The sequence below is a fragment of the Melospiza georgiana genome, chromosome 1, assembly GCF_028018845.1.
Source record: "Melospiza georgiana isolate bMelGeo1 chromosome 1, bMelGeo1.pri, whole genome shotgun sequence".
Classification (NCBI taxonomy): Eukaryota; Metazoa; Chordata; class Aves; order Passeriformes; family Passerellidae; genus Melospiza; species Melospiza georgiana.
The window spans coordinates 60,981,706-61,000,128 of NC_080430.1; the positions used below are offsets into that span (position 1 = coordinate 60,981,706).

Here is an 18,423-nt window from a genome sequence, read left to right on the forward strand (position 1 = left end):
CCAGGCTGCTCATGCAGCTCAAAGATGGCCTCTTGTGCCCTGCAGCTGAAGGGGGAAGGCTTTTTCCCCCCATGGTGGGCTAGCAAGTGTCTCTAGCAGATTTTTTTTCCTTTGTAAGCAGCACTGAACACGGTCCCTTTCCAGGGCTCCTCCAGGCCGTTCTGCCTGCTGCCCTTGCACTTCCCAGACACTACTGGTGTCCTGTCTCTCTCTGACTCTTCTGCCCACTGCAGGCTTGGAGCAAGAGTGAGCTCTGCTCTTCACATAGCTCCATTTTCCAAGGGGTTCTTGCTTCTGGTGAAAATGGCCTTGGAAGCCTTCCTTCCTTGCTTGGAAGGGTTTCTGGCTTGCTGCCCAATCCAGAGGCTTGGATGCCAAATGGCTTACTGCCATTTTCAGCTCTTCCAGAGGACAATACAAGTGTGGGGCAGGCACAAAAGCACATTCCACTCATCCTTGGCCAAGAAGCACAGTGGAGCATATTTTGGAAGGCAAAAAGTGTGTTTGTCTTCGATTTGCATCCAACCTTGGATAATATCCCATAGTACCACACACCTCTTTGCTTTATTCTTCTGCATGTGGTCAGTACCAATCCTCATTCTTTTCATTCCTCAGTCTTCAGGAAACAGGGACTTGACCTGTATTCCCGCTGTTGCTCTTTGTGCCTCTGTAGCTTTTCTTTGCTAGACTGCAGGGCTATTTTTTCAATTTAAAGTGAAGAATGCACCAGCCTGGCTATGTGTGCATTGTGTTAATGCTTGCAAGCATCAGCTATGAAACAGATTCCAAAAAATAAAATAAAATTACATAACAAAAATTCAGATATAAAAATAAAATACCATTCCCTTTGTAATCTTTCAGATTCGTGTCCTTGAACATGTTTTTGAAGATGAAAAAGCCTTGGTATTTCAGGAAAACAACAGTCTCATCGTTGTTTGACTCATGGTGAGCATAGGGAATAGAATAGAATAGAATAGAATAGAATAGAATAGAATAGAATAGAATAGAATAGAATAGAATAGAATAGAATAGAATAGAGCAGGACAGAATAGTTCTGCTCTTCTGCTCTGTTATGCCCAGAGTTTTGTGTGCCAAGCTATGACCCACACCTGAGTGTTCTATCCAGGAAAGCAGCTCTCTGCAGTGTCAGACACCTACAGCATCACTCAGGCTGAGCTGGAACATGCTGCTGGAGCCCTGGGCAGGAGTGGGGGGTGGAAAGGGGAGAGCAGCCTATAAGCACAGCCAGAGCCCTGGCAGAAGATCTGCACTGACCATGTGCTCTCCTGTAGACATTGATGGTTGGCCACTTCGGAGACTTTGGAGAGTTTCTCAGATGGAACACTGTTGTTCTCTGTGTCTTGTGTTTGAACAGGTTTTTCCAAGAGAAATGACTCAGATATTTCTACAGCTGAGTACAAGGAGAAAAAGAAAATCCACAGGGAAATAAACATGTATTGCTCATATCAAACAATTTGTAACCATTTAGTCTGAAGCACCTCCTGATCCTGACTGAGGGATTGATCTCAAAGCCTAGATCATTGATCTAAGTGTCAGAGATGTGGTCGTTTGCCATCCTGTGGAAGCCCAGCTAAACTGGATAAACACAAAAGACTTTAAAAAAAAATACAGTTTTCATGTGCTTTTTGCAAATGTGTTCGGGTGATCAAATGCTGTTGAAGTGATCCACAGCTTTCACTCCCATGAAAAGGTGCATGCCTCCTTCCTACAAAGTGACAGACCCAATGCCCAGGCTGGGACACAACTGCCTATTCCATCCCCTCTTCTAGTGTAGGGCTGGGAAGAAATGTCATTAAAGATACCCTGAGCATCTAGTGGTAAGGAAAGGAGGAGGAAGCAACAAGAGCCGAATCAAATCAAATCAAATTGGACAAAACTGAATTGAATCAAATAGCTGAGTTGTAAGGGATGATCATTGAGTCCATCTGCCTGACTACTTCAGGGTTGACCAAAATAAAAAGCATGGTATTAAGGGCCTTGTCCAAATGTCTTTAAACAGTCACGGGCTTGAGAGATTGACCACGTCTCTCAGGAGCCTATTCCAGGGTTTGCTCATCCTCTGGATCAAGAAATGCTTCCTCATGTCAAGTCTGAACCTCTTCTGAGGGGCACAGCTTTGAGCCATTCCCACATGACCTGGCACTGGGTGCCAGGGAAAAGAGGGACCTTTTCTCCTTCCTTGACTCAGAAAGCTGTACAGACCAGCGAGGTTGCCCCTCTGCCTCCTTCTTTCCAAACAAGAAAACCCCAGTGCCCTGAGCTGCTCCTCACAGGACACCCTGCCAGGCCCTTCCACAGCTTTGCTGCCTTCCTCTGGATTCATTCCGGGACCTTCACATCCTTTTGAAATTGTAGGGCCCAAAAGCACACACAACACTCAGGGTGAGGCCACCCCAACGCCAAGTGCAGCAGGATAATCCCTTCTCTGAAGTGGCTGGTGAAGCTGTCCTTGATCCATGCCAGGACATGGTTTGCCCCCTGGGCTGCCTGGGCACACACGGATGACTCTGCTGAGCCTCCTGCCAGCCAGCACCCCCAGACCCTTCCTGCAGGGCTGCTCTCCAGCCACTCCTCATCCCATTTAGACTTTTGCCTGCCATTACTCCTTCCTATGTGTAAAACCTGGCAGTTATCCTTGTTCCATTTCATGTCACTGATGTTTGCTCAAATACTGAAGGCTACCCGGATCCCTCTGCAAGGCCTTTTGTCCCTTGGGAATGCCAACAGTACCTCCCAGTTTGGAATCATCAGCAAACTTGCTCATGGTGCATTCAATTTCTGCATCCAGATCCCCAAGAAATATATTGAACAGAACCAGCCCTGAGGAACACCACTGGTGACCAGTCACCAGCCAGACATCCTTCGGCCAGATCTTCACCCAGTGCACCATGAACTCACTCATCCCACAGCTGGAAAATATGTCCCAAAGGATGCTGTGAGGTACAGTACCAAGAGCCTTACAAAAACCCAGAAAAACACATCCACTGCATTCCCTTCATCTGCTGGGCAAGTGACCTTATTACAGGACAGTAAATTATTTAAACTGGACTTTTTTTTTAATGCAACTGCATTGACTATGACTGATGATTGCAGTGTTCTTTAAGTGTAGTGATAGGACAAGTCTTAAGTTTTAAATGAAAAGAGAGTAGATTTAGATTAGATACGAGGAAGAAATCGTTCTCTCAGGGTGGTGAGGCACTGGCACAGGTTGTCCAGAGAAGCTTGTCCAAGATGCCCCATTCCTGGAAGTGTTCAAGGTCAGGTAGGACGGGGCTCTGAGCAACCTGGTCCAGCGAAAGATGTCCCTGCCCAGGCAAGGGGCTTGGGTCTACATGATCTTTAAGGTCTATTCCAACCCAAACCATTCTGTGGTTCTGCTGTATTGTAGGGCAACCTCCCTCCCCGTGTCGATTTTCTTTACCTCCCCATTAACTACTGGAATTAAATTTTCTGTATTTCTGGCAGAATTCTCTTTTACTACCTTGTTCATTGTAATTTCTTTGAAGCTTGCAGCCTTCTGACTTTATGCACTCTTGCTATTATTTTTTAAGTGCTTTGAGTCAGAAAGTTTTATTCTCTTTTTATATGATTCCCTATTCATTTTCAGATCTCAATTTCTGGAACATTCTTCCCCGCTGCTCTTTCTCTGCTTTTCAAGTTGTTAATACATTTTCTAAGTCACAATGTTTTGCCTGATTTTACCCAATGGATGAGCAGTTCTCAATTTTTTTTCTGATGCAGTTCCCCTTGCACAACTATAAATTTATTTTCTTTCAGGGTTGTAACTTTATTGGCCATCACTAGGATGGCCAATAGGTTTTTCATAGAAAGTGTTCCCCCATTAGATTGGTCCTCTAGAGAAGACCCTGTCCTCGTCTCTGTGTGATGAAGCTGAACACTACTGTCATTATTTTGCTTCCCTCTTCCTTCCTTCTATCAGAATAACAAGGACCATCACTTAGTGGTAACTTTTATACAGGTCACTAAAAAAAAATAATAAAAGAAATATTGCAATATAGAAACCATAATTTTATTGGAAATAAATCAACATTACTGCAAGAAGTTTTAACTCAGTGCTCTAATAGGTATATTTTATCATTGTTACAAAACTGCTTTCTGGTTCAAAGTCCCTCAACTGCAGCAGCTTAAAAGCTGCCTAACAGCATGTCAGTAATGGCAGTTTTTCTTACATACTTTGTGCTAGCAAACCTGCTCACATGTGGCAAATCTATTCGTTTGAATGAGGAAGTGGTAAACATGTACAAAATGAATCTTTCAGTAGCTATGGCAGTCTTTTTTTTTTGTGCTTGGCAGCCTTCATTTAGAAGAGAGTGGCTTTTTCACTTCATTTCCTTTTACCAGTAGGCTGACTTAAAGTTTTGTCATCATCTACATCCAGTTCATTCACCTCTTCCCGTAATTCATCCTGCAGCTCATAGTCTGAGGCTGATTCAGTGTTATCATCCCAGTAATCAGCTTCATATCTGTCCAGTAAGTGTTTCTGGGGCATAATGTCATCATCGTCAGGAGGATTCCTTGCTTTTTTCTTTTTCATTTTCTTTTGAATCTTAGAAAGCTGCTGCTGCTGCTTCTCTGTCCAGACAAAGCTTTGTGTATGTCCTGACACGTTCATTTTTTTATAGTCCATTATCTGTTTATTCAGCAGTTCATGATCAACACCAAACAGATTAGGCCGCATGGATGAATCTGAAGATTGAGTTGTTGAAGGGAAGAGTTTACTGTGGGAAAGAAAACAAGTATTGGCTTGGGTTTCCCCCACATATATTTCTATTTTTGACAACTTGAGTAACACAGAAATAAACTGGACTTTTCAGTTTAACTTTATTAACACCCTGTGTCCCCTGTGTTATGAAGGAAGAGATACCACCATATCATGTATCCAAGGATAGGTTGTGTCAACAGATTTAATGGGAGAAAGCCAATAAAGCAACAAGATGGCAGATGAAACTGCCAGTCTCTGAGAAAAAATGTACCTAGGTGAGCATTGTACCTGGGAGACCCAAGGAGCTCAAGACTTCTCCCAGCTCTTCCAAGAAGTGAGAAGCAGCAGCCTCTGTCTAAAACACATCAGAGCGATGTGACACCTTAGGCTGGACTTGACTATTTCCCCAAGACACAGAGGAAGATTTCCCTTTGGGAAATCTGTCACAGGAATGACTTCCCACAGGAAGCGATTTCTGAATCACACCTGATGGACCATCCTGTGAGATGCTGAGGCACAGAAGGCATTTCTACCAACAGACTACAGCACACAGGTGCAAAGGCTGTTGGCTTTGAGAGCATCCAGTGCACAGAACCACTATTCCAATAGGTTGTTCAGCCCTATCTCTCAATGGTTAAAAATCCCTCACAGAAGAATGTTAAATCAATTTAGGGAGATTTATCAGTAAACTTGCAATCCATATATAATAAACCAAACTTGTATCAGAACAAAGTGGACAAGTAGAGCAGTACTGGTAAATGCCATTTTCATCCTCATGAGACAATTGCCAGCAAAAACAAACATTACTGCTGTAGAGCATTTTTAAAATGTTGATTATCATCAACACATCAAGGCTTGAAATCTCAGAAGTTCTACATATATTTTGCTCATAAAAGCAAGATATTAATACCAGAACAAGTATCAGGTCTGCGAGTAACAATGTACAGATCTAATTAAAATATGTCAAATAATACCCAATTTAAGTTGACCAGCAGAGATGAAGACACTCGTACAATTCTGAACCAAAAAGACCCACCTTAAATCATTTTGAGATGATTCTTCTTCTTCTGGAGGTCCAAAATCAGCAATTGCCAGTAAGTCCTCCACCTGTAAACACATGAAGGCCACACATATTTAAATCTACTTCATTTAAATCTACACTGTTTAAATCTACTTTGTTCCCATCTACATAAGAAACAGGCAAGTATCCAACAAACAATTCTATGTTTGGACTACTTAGCAAAATCACTTTAAAACAGCTTTTTCCTTCTTTTACATGGAATTGCTTATACTTCTTTCCTGGGATGTTTTTGTCAAATAGTGGATCCAGAGACTCCTACAAAGGTTTTTGCCTTATATGCATTAATCCCTTGGCTAGGGATTGTTTGACATATACCTTTTTTGGTTTATTTCTTCTTACCTCAGTCTTGCAAATCCTTTTCCATAACATCCTTACACTGAGATTTTTTTCACCTCTTCTCCCTTTCTGCAAGTTTGCATTTCTCTTACAGGCAACTATGGAGGTCCCAAATCCCTTTTAACATGGCATCTAACCAGTAAATGCTACAAATTATTAATGTATTATTAATGCAATATTATATGCTGTGCTCACAGACTATATGTAATCGTGAAAAATTTCTCTTGTTTGAAATTTCATTTCAGCTTTTCTTTACATTTTCTTTACATTCCCTTCTAATTAATTGAATTATTCTAAGAGTTTAATTGGATATTTTTTCCCTTTACTTACAATACTTAAAAAACAAGTTCAGCGTGTTATTTGAATCTGGGATTGACAAATCTGATGAACTGTGAAGTGGGAGAAAATGATCCATCTATCTGCTCCCCAGTGTCATTCCCTGACAGATGTGATATAAAGAGGGTTTTTACTTATCTTCTGTGAAACTCAGAACTTTTCTGATCACAGAAAGTTCAAGCAGTTAATTGCATTTCTAGAGAATCTGAAATTCTTTTTATCCCTTCCAGCTCTGCTCATGCACACTGCAGGAGCCCATAAGGGTCTAACAGTAGCTGGCTGTAACAGTAACACTATTATAAATAATAAGGCACTTCAGGGCACAGAAACATGAACCTGTTCTTTTCAACTTCTGTTCACATCAACAGTTTGAGGAGACATTTTTCATCAAATTCTACTCATTGGTGTCATCCTTCTCTCCTGGAAATCTCACTATGTTAGAGATCTCGCTTCACAGTCCAATGATAGCAAATTCCCAGGAAACATCAGTATTCTAGTATTATGTCAACTACTTAAAGCTATCAACACCTTGACAGAAATCATAAAATAGTAAAGACAATTTTAAAAGTTAAGGAAAAAAATGTAGTATGAATAAGCCTACATCCCCTGTGCAAAGATTTGCACTTCCCTACAAACATTTTAACAATTCACAGATGGAAAAAGATATGGGGGAAAAATAAAAATTAAAAAATCACTGGTTTTTCAATTGAATTTTAAAAGCACATAACATTTAAAATGTGGAAACCAGCTCCTCCAACCTCATTTCCATAATCATATACACCAGGCAGCACTGTATTATTCCTTAAAATGGTAATTTAATTCTTTAAAAATTCTTCACTGGCCTAATGATTCTGCCTACAATTCTTCTACATATTATATAGGCATCAATCTTACTCAAGATTATTTATTAAAATGGTTTTCGCAACTATAGAGAAAGACTGATTTTTAATGAAAATTGGTAGAGCAACTAAGTTATCAGCTCTCTGCTAAGCCTACATTTGTACACTGAGTCAAAGATTAGATTTACCTCTTTTACAGCTGCAGCTTCTTTGTCTTTTATAAATACTACTGGGGGTACATTTCCTACAATCTGCTGACTCTTCAGAAGATACCTGGCAAAAACACAGCATTCACCAGCATGAGTATCAGTATATCATCTGCAGGACAAGTAAAAGGTGTTAAATTAAATCCAGCAGTACTGCACATTTAAAGATATGGCTTGCAAAACTTTCAGTCTGATGAGGAGCTATCCAGGTTGATGCTAAGCAACACATCACTGTAGAACCCCAACTTTGAATGCATGGCATACGAAAACTACTGGCTGAAGGTCCAGCTGAGTATTCATGATATTAGGTTTGTCCATATCTGTGTACATAGTCTGGCACAGGTCTTTCCCCACTTCATTTGGTATCCTTATCCCCTCTGTAGGGATAAGAGCAGTGAGGGATACAGCCCTCAGAGCAGGGCAAAACAACTTATCCTACATGCTAGCTGTAGGAAGGATTGACAGGGGTCCCCTTCTCTTCTTCCCAGGAGCAACTTTCCTTCTTAAAGAGTGGAAGCTGTGGAGTAGAAGAGAGCATTGTGCTGGAGCAGGAATTACACAGCTTATGGAAACAGGGAGAAAGGAAATCGTTTTACAAGTATGCTTCTATGCCACCTGCCACATGGGTGAAGTCCTGAACTTCCCACAGACTGCCTGGATAGCAGAGGGAAAGCCAAGGAAAGGGAGGAAGAGACAAAAATCTCAATGATACCATGAAAAATCACTGGACTCTGTGTTGGAAAAATGAGGGAAAGCATCACAATACATTCTCAATTTGTGGGGTTTTTTGGTATCAGTATTGTGAAGAACTACTGTAATAACATCCTTTTCTGGAGGCCTAAATCATCCCCAGCAATCAAAACTGCCCAGTGAATCTGCAAGGAGATCCTTGCAGCTGTCAGTCCCCTGTACAGCATCCCATCCTGGGCTCCTGTCCTGCACAGCCTGGCCAGCCACTGTTGCAGTAGTATTGATCAAGTCACAATAAGCAGCGCAGCTCAGCTCCAGGGAGCAGCCTCTGGGGTGACTGACAAAAGCTCACAGCTAAAGGGAACTCTCCTAGGATGCAGGCATCTCACTGGTTCAGAGTCTGGGGGCACAGACAGACCATTGAGCTGTCTCCACCCAGGAGTTTGGAATGGGATAAAAGGGGGCCAGACACAATAAACAAGGCTGTTGTCTGATGACCAGAAGGGAGTTCTGTCATGTGTTACATTGTGGATTCACTGTAATAAGCCACCACCACCAGGACACTGGAGTGAGACCTGTGCCACACTCCTCTTGCTTTCTGCTTGACATACTCCTGCCCTGGGAAAGCACAGAAGCCAAAAAAGCCAGCTGTGCTCCAGCAAAAGATCACACAGCTGGTCTGACACAGCCACCCTTCCCTGTGAGGCTCATCACAGAGATGATGAGATGCTCTACTCCAAGTATCTAAAAACCTAAGGCATCCCAATAGGTCAGGTGTAGACTGTCAGAAGTCCTGAAGAAATGGCTCTGGATGAGGAAGGGGCCTGTCTATCTCCCAGCAGTACCGAATACGTGGAGCACTCTTTCGCAGCACACTTTCAACGTAACTGTCCTTCTCCACAGTGGAAGCAGGGTTCCAGTACACACGGCACGCTGAAAAGTTGGATGACAGGGACACCTAGAGAAGAGGCAAATCTCTCTTTAAGATGATATATGTACACACAAACCTCATATACAATGAAGTCTGTGATGGATTGCAGAGGGCCTAATAGAAAATGTCTTTTGATAACAGGAGTGATGATATCAGACCAGAATCAGGTTATGAGTAAATGAGGACTGATCTATGCCCAGTCATGTCCCAGTGCAGCACAAACACTGTGCAGCTATAAAATCTGTATTGTATTGCGAAGAAGGCTGTTTCTTTCCATCTCTCACGTTGTAAGTTGTTAAATTTACAGCAATGCCTCCTGAAAGAACTGTCTTGCCCACAACCAGCCAGCATTTTCACATGCAGACATTTGATCTGAGACAAGCTCTAGTGATACAGAAATACTCTGTGAAGGATGCTGCACATATACAGCCGAAAGACTCATCTTGTCCATGTAGTTTTGAATGCTTGTCTGACAATAGAATGAATTCAGCTGGAAAAAACATCTATTTTAGTAATGAATGACAACCCGTCTGTCATAGATGCAGCTATGAGGTATCATTTTCCATGCTTCTAATATCAAAGTTAAGTCCACCAAGCTTTTAAGCCAGACACTGGCATAATTTAATCTTTATAGAACAGCAAATGTAGATGATAAAAACTGCAGACAACAAAAAAGAATGCAGAGACTGACTTAGTTCCTGTATCAGAACTCTAACTTCCCTTTCAAATCCACGAATTATGACATCACTAGATAAAATTACATACAAATCTCAATTCTTTCTCAGATCTGGCTTGACAATGACATTTTCTTAGGCTTGGCCTTTTTTTTGAACTAATCTCATGCATCACTTAGGTCTTCTGCCAATAACATTGCTGGGGAGTGACACAAGCAGGTGACAACTCTCACACAGCTACAAGAAGAACAGATTCTTGGAAAGATACACTTATGTTCGTAAAACCATGTTCCTCCTTCTGAAAGGGCAATACAAAGAGTTTATGTCTGAGTAATAGGGAAAAAAGTCATATCATGAGAATCATCATTGAATTGGCCTGAGTTGCATTTGCATTAGAGTGGCAAAGGTCTCCTAAGTCAGGGACTACAGAGGCAAAGCTCTGCTCATGTGTACTCCTGTGCCAGATTGCTGCACTCTGCCACATCAGAAGAAATATTGTAAAACTCCTCTTGGCACACATCACAACACCCAGGGGAGCTCCTTTGGCACGTCCATGCCAACCTCACAACGTAATCAGAGTGGCTCAGCACAAGCTGTAGCCTTGGCACTTGCCTTGCAGATTTCCAGCTTGAGATCATAAAATTCTTGACTGACTTCACAGGTAGTGGCCATCTCTAACACAGCTTTATGAATAAGCCCATTCAAGGCTCTGCAGCGCACATTGTCTTCTTTCCTTGTTTTTGTAAGGTCATTTTTCTTTAAAAAGTCCAACTTGGTTGGTTTATACAACTATAAAAAGAAACAAACAACACATTAAACAGTAGTTACACACTTTATTAGGCAACAATATACAGTTTCATGCACTTTACGAAGTATGCTCTTATTTCATTATTGAAGCTGTGAAGGCTTTATATAAGTCCTGCATATCAAGTGTTTCAATATAGAATACTTCTGTTCACAAAATCTCTGACATTTGTGTACTACAGTCAAAGTTTCTAAAGTTCTTTGTGTATTTTGTAGCAAGTTATGAAGCTCCATAGATCTGTTTTCTCAAATACAGCATGCATGACTGAAATACAGCAAGCAAAACTGAAAAGTTTTGCTTGTTTGAAAAGCAAACATTAAAAAACTTCATTTAACTAACTTCTATGAATAGAAGTTTTAATTTGAATCAGTACTCAGGAGTGTGCAAGAGAGCATTGATGCTGGCAAGGATGAAGCTGAATGACAATCCTGTCACAGTCAGACTGGAGCCCTACTCTTTGCTCACAAAATCCTGCTATCTCTCCATCAGAAAATGCTTCAAAGTTAGAATCAATGGCAGAAACACAAGTCTGTTCCTCCTGGCACAAATAAACAAATCGCCTTCAGAGCTTGCACTTACCGTTTGTGATCCCAGGGTAGGGCTGTCATACCAGTACTTCTTTCTTTTGGGAAAAGGAAAGGAAATCAGCCTTATCTTTCAGTAGCTCAGAGAAATAAGGATTCTCTGTGTAATTAATATTCCACCTGCCTGAAAGGACACAACACCCATACAAGTCGCTATCCTCACAGCTGGGGTGCAGGGAGCAATTCTTCCCACCCACAGCTGAAGCTGCACATAGATGGGAAGGGGGTGGAAAACAACAGCTCTCAGGTTTCTTTAGATTCAGAGAATCATTAAGGTTCAAAAACAGGGCTAAGATCATCAGTCCCATGGTTAACCCAGCACTGACATGACTAAACCATGTCTCTAAGCACCACTTCTACACGTTTTCTGAACGCTTCCTGAGGCAGTGATTACACCACTTTTCTTGGGGATCCTGTTCTATTGCTTGACCATTCCTCCCTTTCAGTGAAGAAATTTCTTGCAATATACAGTCTAAATGTCCCTTAGTGCAACTTGAGGCCATTTCCTCTGTCCTGTCGCTTGTTTCTTGGGAGAAAAGCCTTACTCCCACCTGGCTACACCCTCCTTTCAGGCAGTTGTAGAGAGTGATAAGGTCCCCCCGAGTCCTTTTTCTCTTTTTCCCCAGGCTGAACACCCCCAGCTCTCTCAGCTGCTCCTCACAGGACTTGTGCTCCAGACTCTTCACCGCTGCCCTTCACTGGACATGCTCCAGCATCTCGATGTCTTTCCCGTACAGAGGGGCCCGGAATTGGACACAGCACCCGAGGTGTGGCCTCACCCAGAGCACAGAGCACCGAGGGACGATCAGTGGCTCGGTCCTGCAGGACACACTACTGCTGGTAGAGGCCAGGGCCATTGGCCTTCTTGGTCCCCTGGGCACAAGTTCAGCCGCTGCCGACCAGTTCAGATCGGCGGCTCGGGGTCGGTGTCTCTCTCCCCTCCGCGGTGCCGGGAGCGCCCGAGCCTCACACCCCTCTGACTCCCCCTTGCCCCAGCGCCCACAGCCCACGCCGGCAGGGCCCCGCACCTACTTATTCTTGCGGAGCATTTTCCGCAGCAAGTTCCTGGAGCCGCCCAGGGCGACGGAGCTGCGGAGGGCCCGGCAGCACAGCGGCACCACGGCTACCCGGGCGCCCCACATTGCTGCCCTGGCCCGCGCCCCGGCCCGGCACGGGGAGCTCCCACCTCCGCTCCGGCTGTGCCTCAGGCTCCGGCTGCGGCTCCCCCTGCCGGCACGGAGGCCCGGGCCCGCGGCTGCGGATGTCCCGGCCGGTCCCGGAGAGGGAAGGAAGGAAGGAGAGAGGGAAGGAGGGAGAGAGGCCGAGCCGCCCTCAGGCTGGGCAGGGCTTGCACACACTCAGACCCTGGCTCCCTCCCCGGCCCGCGGCGGGAGCACGCACCCAAGGGCCGGGATTGCTGCCGGAGCGGCGGCAGCAGCCGCCCCGACACGCCGGCTGCGCTTGTGGCTCTGCCGGGCGGTCCCTCTAAGACACCATTTACATGTCCTTCAATTCGCTGCTGCATCGGCGGACAGCTGTAAGGGGATGCGAGGAAAGTAGATAACATTGAGGCAAGACTCGGTGCTCCGGACTTTTCCATTGAAGATCAAGACAAAACACTGCAGTTTTCCACACAGAACTGCTGCTGGATATTAAATAAATTGAACCTGTGATTTATATATTTTATCTGCATAACACGAAATTACACGAAGTAACTACATGAAAAGTGATCAAATTGCTGCTTCTGCACTGATGGCATTAATCCTAAATGCAAGCTGCTCAGGGCAGCACCTCACGAGGGATAGGAAGACCCGCCAGGCCTGCCTCTATGCTCTCTGCCATTTCCTCCATCATAACCCAGCGCGTCTTCTTGGTGGCACTTCCGATGTGAGGAGTTATTATAACATTCTTCAGCTTTAACAAGGGGTGATCCCTGGGAGAGGAAAAGAAATGCTGAACTAGTCACTCACAGCACACTCATCAGTATTTCATCAGTATTGCAGGCCGCCAGGGAAAATAATAATTAAAAATAAAACAAAACCTAATTGCATGACCCACGTATATTCAGAGGAGTTCAAAGTGCTGCCCAGCGTGGTGGGGTTTTATGCAACAAATCCTCCAAATAAGTAAGTGTGAATTTTATTTGGCTGAAACAGGATTAGGGACAAAGTTTCAGCAGGACCAGTGCACATACCTCATATACTCCTATTAACAAAATTTTACTCAGTTTGGACATCACACATACACCCTTTTATTTTTAACATAAATACATGTCCTACCTTGGCAAAGGTTCAGGATATGTCACATCCAGAGCAGCTGCCTTAATAACTTTGTTTTGAAGGGCTTCCACCAAAGCATCCTGATCCACTATCAGACCTGGGGTACAGTAAGAAGGATATGTTTATTTTCATGTCCTCTCAGTATTCTTTTGGGTGAAGTGGTGAGGCAAACAGCAGGGCAGGCCAGGGTCACAGTGCAGAAGCAGCAGTGGAGTGGGAATGGGAAGCCTGGGTATGTGCATCAGGGAATTAGCAGAATGAAACCGAGTGCCAGGTGTCAGGGTGGGCTGTGCCACCCTAATGTGTGTGAGCAGCAACATTGCATTAAATAAATAAAAAGCTTAAGTAGGAGATATATAGATACACATGGGCTTCTAACACTCCAAGGTCACTAACATTTCAGAGGTCTACTTTCTCATTATTATGGGAACACTTAAATATTTTACTGAGATATGACCATGGGTGTCTAAATAAACTAATAATCAGAAAATTTACAGAAAATTTCAGAGGGACAGCCTCTATATTGAAGGTTTTCCCAGGACTTGTCATGCCACCAAACTTTAATGCAGTTTTGTTTATTCTGCACCTTACCTCTGCTGATATTAATAAGAGTAGCAGTGGGTTTCATCAGCTCCAGCTCCCTCTTCCCAATCATTTTGTGTGTCTGTGGAGTTAGGGTTGCAGCCAATAATACAAAATCTGACTGCTGGAGCAAATCATCTATCTTCTTACAGTAAATAGCTCCAACAGCACTTTCTTCTTCCTTTTTTCTGAAGGAAAAAATCCCAAAATTAAACTGCAGTAGCAAGAAACAAGGGAAATGTCAAATCACCAGTAGAGAAAATATTTATTTATCTTTAAATGTATCTTTATCTTTGCTGTGTAGTTCAAAGCAGTTAGCTGCTTGTCTGAAACTCAGTAAAAAAAAGATCAAGCTTTTTCCCACAATACCAAGTACACAAATGTGCAGTATGGTGGGGATGGAAAGTAAGAAATGGGTATCACATAAATACACTGAATAAATGATAAACCAAATGCATCTTTGTCACAATTTCTGTGCTAGGGATTCTTTTCCTACCCAAAAGCAAGATTGATGTCTTGTGAAAATCAATTAATTTAAGTAAGTAATGTGAAAATGAGGAAACAGATAAGACAGGGCAGGGATTAAATCTTCCCAAATCTATGTCAGCAACAGCTTGATTGTGCTGTGCATCAGTGCTGGTTCGCTGAAACCACACGCTGAGAACCTGCTGGCACACTCGATCTGAATCAGGATGAGGTTGGCTGGCTCTCTTCAAATTCCCACAAAAGAAAAGAATGGAATGGGCCTGATGGGAACACAAGGGCACAGGGCACATACACCTCATCTAGAAGACAGCAAACAGACTGGCAAGTCTGGCTCTATATTGTCACGTGGCTTTGGAAGGGTGAGATGTCTCTGCCTGAATCCCTGCCTCACCGAAATCACAGGAGTTAAGTCCTGCCAGTTTTCTCCTTTCCAGTCCATTGCAATGTCACCACCATGGCAGCAAGAAGTCAGGAGCCCCAACTAACAGGGAGAACCGTGAATTATATCTCTCCCATTCCTTCCTGACTTTCGTTCTGTAAAATTTGGGAAATTAACGACCATCTTGGAATATGTGTATGTACTTTTCCACTTAAAATAAAGAGCACTGTAAAAAGTGAAAGCACAGCAAAAAGTACAAATAACACATAAAAGGAGCGACAAAATAGAGTTGCCTTAGAACTGCAACAAGCTTTACCTCTGATTTCTGTTGTGGTACAAAATCTTCATTTCAAAGGCTTTGGCTCTTTCAGCCACTTTGTAACCAATTTTGCCCATTCCCAGGATTCCCAGGGTTGCTCCAGAAACCTCAACCCCCAGCCAGTCAACGGGGAAATACTCTGTGTCAGGGGAGACTGCCATCTCATGGCCTTGGAAGAGCAAAAGAAGAATTATGTAATCTAAAGGATGTTCCAGCATCTGGCTACTTCCCCCCACACACACACACGCACTTTTTATCATAGGACTAGGCAGAAGCACAGAAGCAGTAATGTATCGTCATGTAATGTATTGTTTCTGGACAATAAGTGAGTAATGCTGCACTGTACACAGGACTGCTGACACTGATTTCTTGCTCAGGAGAGAGACATACCCAGCCTCTCTTTGGCAAGAAAGGAAGCAAGGAAGGTAACGCCAAAGCAGCCAGCCTCCTTGCAGATATACCAGGGTTGGCAGGGAAAAGAAACACAGAGCATGGTGGGCAGATTTCTTGTTTATAATTACTCAGATACATGGCAGCTTGGCAAAGACAGGCTTCAAACCTCCTTGAGAATACATTATTTTAATCCCCTTTTATTGCAACCTGAAAAGCAAGACTGCAATGAACAAGTACAATGAATAAGTGGCTGTGGGCTGAGGGAGAAGAGGCCTGAATTTAGAACTGTCCAGAGAAGGAACAACTCTACCTTGCTAATATGCCAGTTTGGAAATAGGATGCCAGTTATTGTCAACAAGACAGATTTGTCTTAACTTCTTCCTTTGCCCCTATTTCCCATATTTCTAGTGTTAAGCTTACTTTTGCATCAGCACACATTTTCTGCATGTTTTGAAGTCATCTTTTCTATGAAAAAACTAAGATCATTTAAGTTATTACCTTCCACAAGTCTCCTGGAAGATGCCAGCATCAAAGCCATCCCCATGTCTGCAGTGTCAGTGGAAACAACAAATGGAGTATTGGACACTTTCACACCATAGCTGGAGAGGAGTTTCAGATCCAAGTGATCTATTCCCACTCCAGCACTTGCAACTACCTTCAAGTTAGGCAAGCTCTGGAGCAGCTCTTCATTAATAGCTGGTTTGTGATACCACACATAGATAGCTCTGATCTTTTTGCTGAGAAGTGTCTTGTTTTCAAGATATTCTTTCATGGTGATGAGATGAAAACGTTTCTTCAGAAATCCAAGATGGTCTTCATATACTCCAAGTCTCCCTCCTATACAGTCAACTAGCACATAAGGCAGTTCCTGACTCTCCATGCCCTACAAAAGCAAAGACAACCAAAAGGGCATGATCTGAAGAGATCCATTTTACCTTTTTTTCTAAAAACCAGAAATTGATTGGCTCAATTATGTGCTGTTTTCTCACTTGATGAAGGATTTGGCTAAAGATAACCACTCACACATGCAGAAGTCTTTTGGTTTCTCCCTGTGTTATTCAGAAGGATGTTCAATTTCTATATAATCTTGTTAACAAGAAAACATTTCTGACATACCAAGTATGCTAACACTTACACAAATGAGTAACCAGTTCTTACTCCTGTTCAATGTTCAATATTTAAAGCCAAAGTCTTCATAATTTAAGAATGCGGTTGTGTGAGTGGAAAGGTATCTTTTGTCTGCAAATTCTGCCACTTCTGCAATTATACTAAGCAATTATCATTGATGAGATTATCTCAGTAAAAATCTCATTTAATGTAACAGAGCTATAAATTGTCAATTATGAACTTTGGAGTTACCCATGAATGTAAATTTACCCTTTCTTTCTTCAGTCTCCTTCAGTGCTTTGCCAACTCTTCACTGCTCACTCTGCTGACTCTGCAAAGAGCCAAGGCTGTGATCTCAGGTTAAAGCCGAGACCCCCTCACGCCGCACCTCATAGCGAGAGGCAGTGCTCCCTCCCCGGCACCGCCGGGCCAGCTCCCCCTTCTGTGCCCCGGCCACCCGCCCCGGAGCGCGGTGTCCCGGCAAGTTCTCCCTGCCCAGGGCGGGCGGAGCGCTTTCCCCTGTCCCGGCAGGACTAAAGATAGGAGGGAGCTGGAGGGCGGCCGCGGGCTCTGTCCAGCCCTGAAGGACGGCTGGGAACGGGCGAGATCCTCCCGCTGCCAGCCCGGGCAGAGCCCCCGCGCCGCCAGGCCCGGCGCTGCCCCCGGGGCCGCCCGCGGGGCCCGGGCCCTGTCCCCGCCCGGCACAGGGGGTCCCGGCGCGCTCCCGCCGTGCCGCTCGCACTCACCCGCCGGCCGTGCCCGCCGCTCCCTGCGCACCGCGGGGCGGAGCGGGAGCGGCCGCCGAGGCGGGCACGGCCCGGCCGCCCGCACCCCGCCCGGGCAGCCTGCGCGGCCGGCGGGGAGGAGAGGCGGCGCCAGGGCACGGCACGGGCACTCCGATCCGTCGGAGAGTGAGCAAGGGGAACTCACGAGTGATTGTGTGTTTTTGTAGGAATGTTTCTGTGCTGTTCGTGATTTCAGTACAGTCGGGATTTTGCGTTAACGTCCTGCGCGCTGTGTTTTCCATACTGTCTTTAAAAACTGGACGTGGTCTGGCTTTTCTGCTGATCATTACATGCTGTGCATATGAGTCTACATAAGATGAAGAGTTGTCTCTGACCAACCGACACCAGTGACAGCTCTCACTGTACAAATGAAGGTCTTTTCCAACCTATATGATTCTAGGAATACCCTAAAAATCTCTCTTTGAGAGCTAAGCAGCTGGGGCAGGCTCAGGTGCTTGGACACCTGAGATGTTAGGTCAGCTACAGACAGTGCTGTGCCAACTTCAGCTGAGAATATGTGAGAATTTTTCTGACAAGGTTATTTGGTCTGTATCATAGAATCACAGAATGGTTTTGGGCTGGAATGGACCTTAAAGCCCATCTATTTCCAAACCCCCTGCCACAGGCAGGGACACCTTTCTGCTAGACCATGTTGCTCAGAGCCCCATCCAACCTGGTCTTGAACATTGGTAGGGATGGGGCATCTACAACTTCTCTGCTCAACCTGTTCTGTTGCCTCATTATCCTCAAAGAGGACAATTTCTTCCTAATCTTCCCCATTCTACTACCTAACCTAAACCTACTCTCCTTCAATTGAAGGCCATTCCCCTTGTTCTATCACTACTTGTGAAGAGTGCCTCTCCAGCT

The 18,423-nt window shown here is 44.2% G+C and overlaps 2 protein-coding genes across 3 annotated transcripts; both read right to left on the bottom strand.

Annotated features, from left to right (window-relative positions):
* Positions 1 to 4,033: 4,033 nt before the first annotated feature.
* RBFA (ribosome binding factor A) lies at positions 4,034 to 12,439 on the bottom strand. The gene is made up of 7 exons (XM_058040935.1): positions 12,259 to 12,439; positions 11,222 to 11,264; positions 10,450 to 10,626; positions 9,078 to 9,190; positions 7,525 to 7,609; positions 5,781 to 5,851; positions 4,034 to 4,760 (listed from the first exon to the last, which is right to left on the bottom strand). The coding sequence occupies exons 1-7, from the start codon at positions 12,366 to 12,368 to the stop codon at positions 4,367 to 4,369; spliced, it is 993 nt and encodes a 330-aa protein (XP_057896918.1). The 5' UTR covers positions 12,369 to 12,439; the 3' UTR covers positions 4,034 to 4,366.
* A 439-nt stretch (positions 12,440 to 12,878) lies between these two features.
* On the bottom strand, positions 12,879 to 17,542 carry LOC131087434 (probable 2-ketogluconate reductase). 2 transcript variants are annotated; one of them, XM_058031102.1, is made up of 7 exons: positions 17,518 to 17,542; positions 17,042 to 17,102; positions 16,163 to 16,547; positions 15,269 to 15,440; positions 14,097 to 14,275; positions 13,506 to 13,602; positions 12,879 to 13,159 (listed from the first exon to the last, which is right to left on the bottom strand). In XM_058031102.1, the coding sequence occupies exons 3-7, from the start codon at positions 16,542 to 16,544 to the stop codon at positions 13,006 to 13,008; spliced, it is 984 nt and encodes a 327-aa protein (XP_057887085.1). In that variant the 5' UTR covers positions 16,545 to 16,547; positions 17,042 to 17,102; positions 17,518 to 17,542; the 3' UTR covers positions 12,879 to 13,005. The 2 variants fall into 2 exon arrangements, with proteins under 2 accessions (XP_057887085.1, XP_057887074.1); XM_058031091.1 differs by lacking the exon at positions 17,518 to 17,542 and having other exon boundaries at positions 17,042 to 17,119.
* Positions 17,543 to 18,423: the final 881 nt, after the last annotated feature.